Raw genomic sequence first — 14,716 nt, 5'->3', positions numbered from 1 at the left:
ACTAATGAGTGATAGTCACTCAATGGATGACGGTCCATGTTGATATTAAGGCTGGACTGACATCTCTGGATGCACCCGTCCTCAACTATGTTTTCACAATTCCTACAGATACAATTCTCTTCAGCTAACAATCCTTCACAATGTCTCCTAGTGTCATGACTACCAGATCGTTTTCTGATACTCGCCTTTGCTCGGTGATTGTGTTGCTCTTGGAATTCTATGAATCCATCCTTGTCATCAGAACCCATTCCAGATCCTTTCTCGACCTCTCTGGTACTCTCACCGAAACAGACTGTTCTGGTCAACAACAGGGTCAACAGGAAAACACGGAATGCAGTCTCTTGGGGCAAGTCCATCTTGCAGGAGGAGAAAGAAAGAGTTGTAATGGGGGAAAAGAAAATAATTAGGAGGGAAAGAAAACTGGTGCGACAACCGCCTCTGATCCTGTAGTTCTCTGTGCTCAGGTGCCGTCTCAACAGTGCTGCCTCTCAGTCTTCCCAAAACGAACACTCCAGTGATACGATATTCTTTTTGAATCAGCGACCTTTCTGTAAGGAGCATAAATCTTGCATTACCATTTGTTTAACTGTTGTGTGACATACCATCCGTAGAACATGAAAAAACAAAAAGAGAGAGAATAATAGAAAAAGAGAAAAATTGTCAGATTTCCGTTCACCATCAGGCTGTCACACCAACATGTCTATCGGTATCTCTGCACAGTCTCCGCCACCAGTATTTCCACTCTCCACCCTCTGTGCGTGGCCAGACACAATGATGCTGGTAAGATATACTGGGGTTGGGTAGACCTCTGAAAAGACCAAGTAGACATGTGACGTTTGAGCTGTAGTTCTGCTGGTGAATGTCAGAGATGAAGAGGAAACATTTAAAGATAAATCACAGAGTTTACCTGGCCGCCCTTGTGTCTACAAGGAATGATCTACCAATTACACCGACTGTAACCTCAGGCTTACTATCAAGGCTAACAATCAACTTCACTGGCTGCAGACTATAGGTGCGGCCCAAAATTTTTCCTATATGATCCCTGATTACAATTACGTGTGTCATACAATGTGTCATAACTTTGCTCGTGTTCTTGTCTAGGAGGTCTGACTTTATGTGTGCTGTTACAGTTGCTGGCATAATGCCCTTCCCTTTTATACAGATAACAAACCCTTGGCTTCCTCCATGTGCCAGGGGCTGGGGGTTTTGGTCGATTTGATGCCTCTTCTAGTGCTTGGATGCTCATCACCATCAACCGCTCTCCCTGTGCTTCCCTGGTTCTTTGGATATTATGGTCATGTTCGATAGCGGACTCTCTTAATGCAGCCACCGAGATACCTCTCCAGTTAGGTTGAGTGGTCTGTACCCTTGTTCTCAACATTTCTTTTAAACCTTCCATTAATACGGACACCACTACCTCTCTATGATGTACACTTTCCTCAATGTCCGCGATCCCAGTGTATCTAGCCATTTCCTCTAATGCTCGATGGAAATAATCAGAAGCAGTTTCACCTTCTTTTTGTCTAATGGAGAAAATTTTGTTCCACTTGACAACAGTTGGGAAATATACTCCTAACTGCAGATTGATCTGTTTAACATTTTCCTGATTGTATGCATCAGTGAGAGGTTTCTCTTCATCTAACTTACAATCAGAAATTAATTTCAAAGGGTCAATAGTAGAGGGCAAACATGCCTGCAGTACTGTCCGCCAATCTTTGTTAGTGGGTTCGGCGGCGTTACCTAGTTCTTTAATGAACCTTTGGCATGCGGCTAGATCTTTCCTGGGATCGGGAAATTCAGACATAATTGTCCTCAATTCTGTCCGGGACCAGGGACAATGCATAGCAATGTCTCTGACAGGAGTGACTCCCTGAGCGTCAGTCTTTCCATTTGGGACTGCAATCACCCTGACAGGATTAAGTTCAACTACATCATCTTGTGTTGACTCTACAATGTGAGGTGCAATTGTCTGTGCATAATATACAATACCGTACTTACATGTGGACACGACCTCACCTGACCCTCCGTTAGGGGGCTTTACTACTGCCTTTACCGATTGGGCCGTGCCCACCTGGGTGCCCTGTATGGTGGCTGCTGGAGAAAGTGCTGACATCGTGCTGGGCTCACTTTCTTGCTTGTAATCCTGAGGGATGTTTAACATGGGGTGCAACTTGCACGGGTTAGAATTTGTACATTTATCAGTTTTACTCCTATCGTCATTAACACATTTATTACGTTTACTCTTATTGTCATTAATACATTTATTAAGTGCACTATTATCATCATATCGCAGTATGCCATTCTCTGTAGCCATTGTCTCTCCGGTTGCCATCAGTTTCCTGCTAGGGTTAGAACCAGCTGTGTAAGCTAATTCCCTCTGTATATCACTCTCTTGTTGTCATAAATGTAAACAGTTTGTGTGTCTGATCCTCTGTTTTTGAGATTTTATGAGACAGATCCTAAGCCTTAGATTATGCAATACCTCTGAGTCAAAACTACCTATCCCAGGAAATGGTGCTTTATCCCCCACAGTCATTCGTGTCCATTCATCACAAAAGGTCTCAGTGTGGGGACCATACTTCCCCCACATTACTAACCGGGCAGATCCCCGGGGTCTGAACTCTGCAGTCTGAACCCTGACTGCTAAACGTCCCTGTGCTGTGCACTTGGCTTCCATTGTGGACCTTTTTAACACAGAAAAACTTCCTAAAATGCACCAAACACGGTAGTCTACGGTGGAAATCCTTAAAGCTCTTCCACTGAACGTCTTCTGCTCCGGGTATCCCCGGTCCGCCTTCTAGCAGACTCGTGTAGCCGTTGCAGGCCCTACCTCTATTTTACACAAATCATGCTTGCATGTGCTCACTACAACGCGTATGAGGATAAGATTTACGCACGAATATGCAACCTCATATCATGTTGCGTCAATTGTTTACACATACAACCGTGCGGTTCAATCGTACCACTTATAGACACTTGTTATCTATAAATGGTAGGATCATTGGAGTCTCCCTACTGTGCTCCACAACAGCCGGAGCGTAATACCACGAAAACTTTTATCACACTCCGTCGCACGTGTACACCTGGACTGTGCTCGCACGTTTTCACCTAGACCGTGCTTCACCAAGATCACCAAGATCACCAAGACCACCAAGCGGGGTTCAATACACTCGTACCTTTTTTTCAGCCCACACTATCATTCTATAGTTTTCTGATCAGAAAAATCATTTCCTGTTAACTGATAGCTTTCCCCAGAGGTAATACAGAAAACAAGGTGTTTTTAAACTAAATATTGGATACTGATCAATGTGTGCTATTATCGCGTGGCTACCGTATCGCCTAAACTAAAACAATGCTATTGTGTGATTTGTATTTAGTGGGCGTACCTGTACGCACGTTGCGTAATATACGCCTCGTGTGTAGGCCTTTGCGTTGCGTACGCAGTCCCGCACGCTGTCCGGGACACGTGTACAAAGGCCGGATACGTCCGCAGTAATACAAATAACACGCTTCTATAAATGTAAACGATATTCAACTATAATCGCTTACCCACACCACACAGTATCTCCTGTATAAACCTTTATAACTGGGTCAGGCTGCGTGTGTGTTTTACACTTACTCCCTTAAATATTACTCTTAACTTTTAACTAAATAGCAACAAATTTCTCAGCACGTAATCAATGCTAATGGCAAACAAGCGGGTGGATATGCAAAATACACAAAATACAGGTCTGAATGAATCTAGTAATCAATGCTTCCAATAGTATGATTCATATTGGATAGCTATCTTGCAGAACATACATTGATATAAACACACACACATAATTATAATATTATATCTATGTACTATTCACTGGTCTCCTGAGACTCATTTACTCATTAAGTGCTTCTAATTTGCATATGAATGTGCTTTTGACTGTCTGTGAAGGTGGTTTTTCACTGCCAGGAAAAAGCAGTTGCACAGGTTAATTTGCATTTCAATGGCTTTCTTACAACAAGCAGAGTTTAACTGAATCCTAGAGGTAAAGAAAAAAAACTTTGTTTATCTGTATGTGGTTCTTACTGTACATCACGTATTCATCTTACTATTAACTTTTATTAAGCCCCATCTGAATCTATGTGTAATTGACTATGGCATGGGTTAAATAAATGCATTGGTAACTCATAAATGGTGATTTCTTTTTGACCAAGGACGGCTGATTATTCCTGAGCAGACTGAAAATCAGCCATTTAGAAAAAAATGACCTTCCCAAAATGGCCGCTGCTCCTCCCCCTTCCACATCCATGAGGGTTACAAAAAATGGAGGACAGACCATGCGGCTTCCTTTGTCACAAAAAAATCACCATGCAAGCCCCTGAAGTTATTTTAGGCCTGAGTTAAAAAAAAAAAAACACAACACTATATCAAGGCTTTTGCAGCAACTTTTAAATATACTTTTAAACCTACTTAAACAGATAAGCAATCCAATCTGAATCAAACACAATATGACTCATTTGAACCTTGTTTTTGCAACAATATAATCAGATATGCAGAGTACAGGTGTATGCTTGTATTCAGAAATTCACAGACTTTAAAAATAGCTTTACGTTCTTACCTTCCGGATCCCACCAGCATCCCTTTAAACCAAGCGGAGCAGACGCTTATCTAATCAGCACCAGTGTATCCCCGACCACAAAACAGCTAACAGGGGATACTACCTTCCTGACCTTTGCTGATAGATAAAAGTCTGCCTTGTCCTGCTAGGCTGCGGATATGAGGAGAACCAGACGATTGCCCCCAATTGATAATGTCAAATATTACCTTTAAACATAAAGCTATACACTATTACCGATGAGCCGCTATGGCCGCTAGACCACGTGCACGTGCTACGCACTTTGCACGCTATTTGCGTACAGAGTACCGTACGTGGTACGCACGTGGCGTACACACGCTGCGCTGAGTGTACGGAATACACACAGCGAGCGCACACACAGTTGATAACCTTTAAAACCTTATTAATAAACACAGTAAGAATATGCTTATACTCTAAACCTTTAGTAGTCAGATACTACAATGATGTAACGCTTAAAAACCTTAACAATGTGTATGCTGTTTGAGCTAATTGAGACGCTAAGAAAAGCCCTTTGCAGTAAACAGTGAAAACACAAGACCTGGTTTGGATTTAAAAACCACAGCAGCTCTAACACCGCCGTGGATGGTTTAGAGAAAAAGGGAAACACAATACAAGTTATACACTACAAACTAACATAGAAATCTAAACAGAATAACAGAAAATAACATGAACAATGGCGAACAATTGCAAACAAGAGCGAACAAATGAGAACATAAATGGCGAACAAAATGGCTACAGAGAATAATACATACGTGGGGATGATTCGCATGCGCGACCTGGATCCAGTCCTCAGCATTCAGGGAGAAAGCTTTCAGAGAGAGTGAGACTGGCCAGGCAATGGTGGTCTTTATATAGCACAACATACATTCACAATACAATGGTACCTTGTATCTCATTGTTCATTGGACACAGGGATGTTTCTCTACACTATAGCAAAGGTCATAGGTGGATTTGAACAGGTGGGCTGTGTCTTTCCCCAACTGCTCTGTTGGGAGGTATCCTCAGGATTCCCGCCGCATGTGTAATTTACAGCAAATACAGTTAATGTTTATAAATTACATTTGTACATAACTATACGCAGGAGCGAGCGATCCTTTCCTAACTAGCATCGGAATGTTACCCTTAAAATACCCTACAGCTGGATACTAGACACCACCTTTCAACCTTTGTCTGACCCTTCCTATCATGTAAAGAGGAATCTCTCTGTCCAGGAACAGTTTAAACTAAACATACTTGCTGACATTGTCTAGGGGAATATTTACTACAAAACACACTATATGGGTTTAATATGCTATGATCGAGTCGCACGCTAGACGCTTACAAACTCTACCGGAAATGTGCATACCACGCGCGTGATCGCCGGAGCGATCTTTACGCAAATTGCGGATATGTGCACGCACTGCAGAGCATGTGCACGCGCAGCGGGCATGTGCATGAGGGGTTAGTACAAGGCATATGCATCATGATATTTTTCGACTTTGACAATCTCTAGATATTTAAGCAGGGCAGGCCAATTTGATGCCCTAGGCAATATTCTGGCTGGTGCCCCTCACACCCCCAAGTGTGACCCTTTGGGGGAGATTCAATTGTTTGAAAAGTCGGTTGTGTGTCTTTTTTTCCCTATCTGATAGATAGGAAAAACAGACACCCAACCGACTTTTCAAACATTTGAATTCCCCCCTTTGTGTGCTTCAAAGGTGCTCGCACACAAAAATGGGGCGTGGCCTCACTGAATGGGCATGGCCTTCTGAAAATGGGTGACTGAGGAGACAGAGGGTGTCAGTGTCTCCATCCATCAAATCTCTCCCCCTTATGTCTCCAGCCATCAAGTCGCCCCCCGCCTTGTGTCTCCAACCATCAAGTCTCTCTTCCTTGTGTGTTACCTGCAATCATATCTCTCACCCTTGTACAGTATGTTTCCAGCAATCAAATCTCTCCTCCCCCTTGTGTGTCTCCAGCAATCAAATCTCTCCTCCACCTTGTGTGTCTCCAGCAATCAAATCTCTCCTCCACCTTGTGTCTCCAGCAATCAAATCTCTCCTCCACCTTGTGTCTCCAGCAATCAAATCTCTCCTCCACCTTGTGTCTCCAGCAATCAAATCTCTCCCTCCTGTTTGTCTCTTTGACAAGCTCTTGTAATTTACTTACCTTTGCTGTCTTCCCTCTGCTTCACTCCACTGTGGCAGGCTCTCTGCTTTGAATGACACTGACGTGACCTTAGATCATGTCAGCGTAGCAAATCACTGAAGCTGCAGGAGCTTGTATGATCGGCTCTGGGCTGTACAGGCCTTCTGCTGCTGATGCTTTGCTGCCTGTCATATATAATATATGACAGGCAGTGGCGCAGCAGTGCTGGAAAGCCTGTACATCCCATCGGAGGACAGCCACTGTCAGCCAGGACTTCTGAAATCTGGAGCTGGTGCAGCGGAGCTTAAATGCCCAACTTGCCCATATGCCCCTAGACTTTTTCAGAAGCCCCTAGGCATTTGCTTATACTGCCTATGCCTAGGGTTTGGTCTATGTATTTATGCTACAATATAAGTGGAAATATGATGCATTGTGATGTGTGGTAGGTTAGATAGTTAGGTAGTAGTGTGTACAGACCGCTAGGCACATATAAATATACTACATATGTAGATGCATCTAATATATGTACTGGCGTGTATCCGGAACGGCAGCGGCACTGTATATCACAGCCGCTGTGCAGAACCCAGTACTAGGCATAAGGCTTCCCTCCCCTAAGCCCACCTCCAGCCTCTCATTGGCTAGTTTCACAAGAGTCTTGGGGCGGGCCTAGGATATGCAGAGTCCTGGCTCCAGCATGGCGGCTGTGGTTTACATATCCACTGCCGATCCAGACACACGCCAGCACATATGTTACATACATCTACACATGCATGTTAGAAACATAGAAACATAGAATTTGACGGCAGATAAGAACCACTTGGCCCATCTAGTCTGCCCCTTTTTTATTTTATCCTTTAGGCAATCTCAACCCTTTTTTAACCTTAATTCTTTGTAAGGATATTCATATGCCTGTCCCAAGCATGTTTAAATTGCCCTACAGTCTTAGCCTCTACCACCTCTGATGGGAGGCTATTCCACTTATCCACTACCCTTTCTGTGAAGTAATTTTTCCTTAAATTTCTCCTGAACCTCCCCCCCTCCAGTCTCAATGTATGCCCTCGAGTTCTAATACTTCTTTTCCTTTGAAGAATGTTTCCCTCCTGAACTTTGTTAAGACCCTTGATATATTTGAAAGTTTCTATCATGTCCCCCCTTTCCCTTCTCTCCTCCAAACTATACATGTTAAGATCTTTTAGCCTTTCCGGGTAAGTTTTGTGATGTAGGCCATGCACCATTTTAGTTGCCCTTCTTTGTACACTCTCTAATGTATTTATATCCTTCTGGAGATAGGGTCTCCAGAACTGGACACAGTATTCCAGATGGGGCCGTACCAATGACCTATACAGTGGCATTATCACTTCTTTTTTCCTGCTACTGATTCCTCTCCCTATGCAACCAAGCATCTGACTTGACTTTCTCATTGCTTTGTTGCATTGCTTTCCTGCCTTCAAGTAACTTGAAATAGTGACTCCTAAATCTCTTTCCTCCTCAGTAGTTTCCATTATAGTACCCTTGATACTATACTTAGCCTTTGGGTTTTTGAGACCCAAGTGCATGATTTTGCATTTTTTAGCATTAAACTGTAGTTGCCACGTTCTTGACCATTTCTCAAGCCTACCTAGGTCATTAATCATTTGTTTGACCCCTCCCGGTGTGTCTACCCTGTTGCATATCTTTGTATCATCTGCAAAAAGGCATATCTTCCCTTCAATACCATCTGCAATGTCACCAACAAAGATATTAAAGAGAACTGGACCAAGTACAGATCCCTGGGGTACTCCACTGGTAACATTTCCCTCCATAGATTGCACTCCATTAACTACGACTGTCTGTTTCCTATCCTGCAACCAGGTTCTTATCCATTTAACTGATTTATAATCCACCCCCAGGCTTTCAAGTTTATTTAGCAGTCTGCGATGTGGGACAGTGTCAAATTCCTTACTAAAGTCTAGATATGCTACATCTACAGCTCCCCCTTGATCTATTATTTTCATCACAGAGTCAAAAAAGTCAATAAGATTTGTTTGGCATAATCTCCCACCAGTAAATCCATGCTGTTTTGGATCCTGTAAGTTGTTTGATTTAAGATATTCCACTACTCTTTCTTTTAATAGTTTTTCCATTACTTTCCCTACTACTGATGTAAGGCTTACTGGTCTGTAGTTACTTGCTTCTTCCTTGCTTCCACTTTTGTGCAGTGGAACTACATTTGCTCTTTTCCAGTCCTCTGGAATAGCACCTGTATTTAGTGACTGGTTAAATAATTCTGTTAAAGGTGTAACCAGCACATCTTTTAGCTCTTTGAGTATCCTTGGGTGTATCCCATCTGGTCCCATTGATTTATCCACTTTTAGTTTTGAAAGTTCTGTTAGGACCTTCTCCTCTGTAAATGTATTTTCATCTACCTTATTTTTATGAATGTCCTTGCAACTTAACTGTGGCCCCATCCCTTCTTCTGTAGTAAATACTGAGCAAAAATAATTATTTAGGTGATCTGCTATTGCCTTGTCTCCCTCCACCAAATGCCCACTCTCTGTCTTAAGTCTTATTATTCCTCCATTTGATTTTCTCCTTTCACTTATATACTTAAAAAAAGTTTTGCCCCCTTTATTTACTGACTGGGCCATTTTCTCCTCAGCTTCTGCCTTTGCACGTCTGATCACTTTCTTAGCATCCTTCCGTCTGTCCAGATACACCTCTTTGTCGTTATTATTTTGAGTCTGTTTGTATTTCCTAAAAGCCATCTTTTTTGCTTTCACACTAGTTGATACTTCTTTTGTGAACCACACTGGCTTCCTTTTCCTGGTGCTTTTCCTAACCATTTTGATACAAAGGTCTGTTGCACTTAGCATTGCACTTTTCAGTTTTTTCCACCTCTCCTGCACTCCTTCCAAGTTCCTCCAGTCTGCCAATGAATCACTTAAACATCTCCCCATTTTTGCAAAGTCAGCATTTCTAAAATCCAACACCTTTGTTTTTGTGTGACAGGAGTTGGATCCTGTCTTTATACTAAACCATACTGCTTGATGATCACTGGATCCCAGGTGCTCACCCACATATATATCAGATATCCTATCACCATTTGTAAGAATTAGATCTAATATTGAGTCTTTGCGAGTGGGCTCCCTCACCAATTGCTTGAGAGATGCTCCCTGTAAGGAATGTAGAAATTTGCCACTTGTAGCTGAACTTGCAAAAGACCCCTCCCAATTTACATCAGGTAAATTAAAGTCTCCCGTGATTATGACTTCTCTCTTAAAAGCCATTTTAGAGATGTCCAACAATAGGTTCCTGTCCAAATCCTGCCCCTGGCCTGGTGGTCTATAGATCACCCCAATGCGAATAATGTCCTTCTTCCCAGTTTCTATGGTGACCCAAAGGGCCTCAGTTTTGGCTTCAATATTTTGTATTAAAGTAGCATTTATGCTTTTTTTCACATACATTGCTACCCCTCCTCCTATTCTTCCTATTCTATCTTTCCTAAATAAATTGTATCCTGGTATAGCTAAGTCCCAGTCATGATTCTCATTGCACCAAGACTCTGTAATTGCCACAAAATCCAGGTTATCCCTTGTATTATTGCAATTAGCTCTGGAATTTTGTCTCCTAAGCTCCTAGCATTTGCACACATAGCTTTAAGAATTTTGTCTGTGCATTTGTTATTAGTAGCCATGTCCAGAGCGTACAAAATAAATGACAAGTTTAAAGTTGAAATTACCTGTTTGGGGATGTTGCTCAGTATTTGTTTTCTTTTACTAATCGGTAATCATACTCTGTCCTTTACACCATGACTACACCTTACTAAATATAAAGATATAGTACACCTGACCACAATGATAAATGTTCAAAGGAGGTAAACACCAGTCAGTATGCAATAATAAAATGTTTATATGTGCGTAGCACCCTTCAACTGCTCAAGGTAGTCGGGTCTGCAGCCACCGCTGGATATCACACATTAGCTGCCAATTAAACTAGCCAGTATTTGATTTGTGATATGGGTATTAAGCAAACTTCCATTGTTAATGGTTTAAGTACCAGCAACAGTACTGCATGGTGACTACCCCAGTACAAACTGTGTGTTCTACTAAATGTATGGATAGTGTAGCGCAGAGGTTAAGGCTCCCCTACACTACAACGATATGTCTGAGGCTGAAGTCGGAGGCGATTTCCCTTGAACTCTCCTTGGAGCTTCCCGGGAGTGGTTCCATACGATTCCATACGATTTGATACATTTTGTATGCGATATATCTTATGTGATCCCAGCCATGCCTGTGGGAGTGCAGCACTAACGATCTAGGGGAACCGATCTGACCCTCACGGGAACACGCATAGGATCGGATCAGAAATACATCCAAAATGCCTGATTTCACTCGATAGATCGGCCCGAATGCCCGAAATTGGATGAAATCGGGCATGATCGTTCTTGTGTATGGGGCCCTTTACTCTCGTCATGGTGCCGCACGTACTATTAATCTGTAATGTATCAGCTGAAGGAGACTGTAAGCCGGGCCGCATCATCACTTGTGCCGATGACGCATCACACATAGCACCATCTGCACATCAGCCATAGCACCAGGCAGCCCACAAGCCACACATGCAGCCCTCCAGTTCCATATGGCCAACATGCAGCCCTGGACGATGGTGACGGTCCTGCACCTTCATTATAGCCCTGTACTAGTCAAGTATTGCAAATAGACTGCAGAAATGTCTTATAATATAGCTATGATGCGGTTTTTTTGTTTTTTTTGAGGGGTCATTATCCAATCAGCCAAAATTGAAGCACCTAAGTAGTACTATTAATCATCATCATCATTCTCATCATCATTACGTATCTCTTCACACCAACCTTCCAATACCAACCAGAGATATATCTCAGGCAAATCTGTGGATGCTTCCATGTGTCATTATTACGTCACATCCTTACTGTACATTTGCCCAGTTTAGGAGATGCAAACTGATGATATATAAAATCAATGGGCCTAATTCAGACCTGATCGTAGATGTGCTAAATTTAGCACATCTACGATCAGCTTCCCTGACATGCGGGGGGACACCCAGCACAGGGCTAGTCCGCCCTGCATGTCAGGCCCTTCCCCGTCGCACAAGTACAAAAGCATCGCATTGCGACGATGCTTTTGTACTTGAAGAGTAGCTCCTTACCAGCGCAGCTCCTGCGCGTTGGCAGGAGCTACTTGTTGCTGTAAGGGTCACATCGGCTGCGTGTGACGTCATGCAGCCGCTGCGGCCCACCCCCCCAACGGTTCGGGCATGCCTGCGTTGCCCGGACCGTGCCCCCTAAACGGCGGCCAAACGCTGCCATCCCGCCCAGCGACCGCCTCTGCCTGTCAATCAGGCAGAGGCAATCACAGGGCTAAGAGAGCCGTCGGCTGCCTGGCATGTGCAGTTCAGACCTGATCAGCTGCTGTGCGAAAACGCACAGCACCGATCAGGTCTGAATTAGGCCCAGTGTACGGATGTTTGTATAGAAATTTTTGGTGCACATTTCCAATACTGGAATACATATCTCACCTAAAGAAAAATTGACATGCATCCATCTTTACATAGGCCCCCAAGTATACACCATCAATGAGGCGCAGTGGGAAAGAGCACTCATTCAGACTCTGTATTCAGTGTTTGTTACTCTTTCTCCTCCCTCTACGATTGCCTGCTTCCAGAATATGTTACGATTATCCAAAAGTGCTTCATACAATTATTTTCTCCCTGTGCTTTAGAGGAAGGAGCATCTTTCAATCCTTGTGACAGCACCTACTGTGGACCATACGCTGAGTCTGAGCCAGAAGTAAAGGCAGTTGCTCATTTTATTCAGAAAAGGAGAAAACGTATGAAAATCTACATATCATTCCATGCCTACGCTCAGATGTTGCTGTATCCGTTTTCCTACCAGTATGGTGCCATTCCAAACTACAAGTGTGTGGTAAGTCTGAGTAATGTGACCGCTTATTGTATTGTCATGTGTGAGTATGTATCTATAACATTTAAATAAGAGGGAATAAGTGGCATTCACTTATTTCCCAATAGAATAGGATGATCCACCATTAGTACTGGATCCTGGATGGATATTGTGAAGTACTTGCAAAACAGTGGGAGTTACTCCAGCAGCAAACTGCAAATTTGAGTAAGATGTTCTGCATCCTGCACCCCAGATGTTAAAAAGAGAAATATTCCTGAACTATAAGTCCCTGTTTGCAGATGTAATAACACTTCAAATAACACTTCAGGGCCTCAATTCTTTCCTTTTACCAAGTACTCACAGCCCAGTGGTGCCGGAAAGAACCCAAGTATTTTTCAATACTTGTCTATTAGCCCATTGGATGGAATGTATGCTGCTTTTTGTAGACTGGTCCTTTAGCATGAATGCTATAATCAGGGGCATATTATCTCTCTGAGCAGCATGCACCCCCAAAATCAGGTTCGCACGTGGTACAAAAAAAAAAAGTTTACGCGGAATCAGTGGGTTTCCGTGCCTGCATCCTGATTTTTCAGTGCTGGAAAAAGGATATTTAATAGATTGTAAGCTTGTGAGCATGGCCTTCCTACCTCTATGTCTGTCTGTTATTACCCAATTTTGCTCTATTACTGTTGTTCCAATTGTATATCGCAACAGAATATGCTGCGCTATATAATAAATAAATAACAATTGAATAGCTTTTCCCCACGCCGTGGGGATTTTTGCTGGCAACTAGTCGCGGGGCAAACCCCATGGTTAATTGGATACCCCCTTTTGTATTACTTTCTACATCTGTATTTTAGGAGAAAAAGTGAAAAATTGTATTTACGTAAAGCGGTAGGAGGTTGGACATTGATGCTTGCACTTTTGCAAACTGGGAGTTTTCTGCCTCCCCACAAAGTTAGACACACTCCAAATATGCAGAGGTGCCACCTGAGAGAGTAGAGTGACCAGTGCTGGGTGGACTGTCCAAGTGCAGTAGTGAAAAAACAACGATCTTTGTGTACACTGAGTGCATTTGTGCCCACAGTTCTCCTCTATAGAAGCTGTTTTATTTAAAATTTCTTGACTCTTTTTGAATTAGATTTTATGTAAAGCGTTCCAGGCAACTTATTGCGCATTATATTTCTCCTGTAAAAGTAGATTTATGTTGTACTCTTATTGCTAGAACATGTTTTAAAACCCTTTATGGACCATTTCAGTAGGGTGAAATGTTTGGGGTGTGTGATTGCAATTCGTACATGAATCTGGAATTCTATATCCTGCTGTGTGTTCTCTTAATTGGTTTCATGTTTTGTTCTTATAGTTAAATTATGCCTGTTTCCAGTATGACTGCCTTAAATAATGTACCCCTGCATTTTAAAATATAGCTACTATGTGTCCTATGTACACAATAAATGATTAACCCTGAAAATCCCTTTTGCTCAGGTAGTTTTAGCGTTAAATGCAGTTTGATAGAAATGAATTACTTTTCTACAGCATATCCTTTTGTGTACCTATTATTAAACACTAGAAATTCTGTTCTGGATTTTATCGTCTGTATAAGCAGCCTGCGTTAGCATATGCTGGATTTTGTTTGTGCAAATTGCTTTTATTTAGTGCAGTATATGATTAAAAATTCACATTACCGCCCAATAACTGCTGTCTAGTCTGTAGACTTCAATAGAGCATACACTGTTCTCCGCTGAGGAAGATAACCTGTGAGTCAGGCCATACTGTAACTTGTAGTTCCACAACAGCTGGATAGCCACAGCCTATGAGGATAATCTCTGTATCGTGTGTTGCTACTGAAGTTATCAACAAATTTACCAGAATCTGGATAATATCTGTCATTGTGAATTATTATTTGTGAACTGTCGGGTATCATTCATCGCTACCATTGTTCTCATTTCATTTATTCCAGATGAATCTTACCTTATCCTCTTTACCCAGCAATACATCTATGCCCTTATTTTGGACACTAATTGCAAAGCCAATGCTGTGTCTGCTTATTCCATATCTGCCGACT

At 42.5% G+C, this 14,716-nt stretch overlaps 1 protein-coding gene across 3 annotated transcripts in view; it reads left to right on the top strand.

Moving 5' to 3' along the window:
* Window positions 1-14,716, top strand: part of CPA6 (carboxypeptidase A6) — a 280,392-nt gene that overhangs the window by 245,165 nt on the left and 20,511 nt on the right. For all 3 annotated transcript variants that reach the window (XM_063923870.1, XM_063923868.1, XM_063923871.1), the window contains one exon: window positions 12,473-12,675. In XM_063923870.1, the coding sequence (XP_063779940.1) occupies window positions 12,473-12,675 (203 nt within the window). The remainder of the gene's footprint in view (window positions 1-12,472; window positions 12,676-14,716) is intronic.

This window comes from Pseudophryne corroboree, chromosome 5 (genome assembly GCF_028390025.1).
Source record: "Pseudophryne corroboree isolate aPseCor3 chromosome 5, aPseCor3.hap2, whole genome shotgun sequence".
NCBI classification, from domain to species: domain Eukaryota; kingdom Metazoa; phylum Chordata; class Amphibia; order Anura; family Myobatrachidae; genus Pseudophryne; species Pseudophryne corroboree.
Note: the sequence above shows the minus strand (reverse complement) of the source record. Positions and strands in the feature narration are given on the sequence as shown.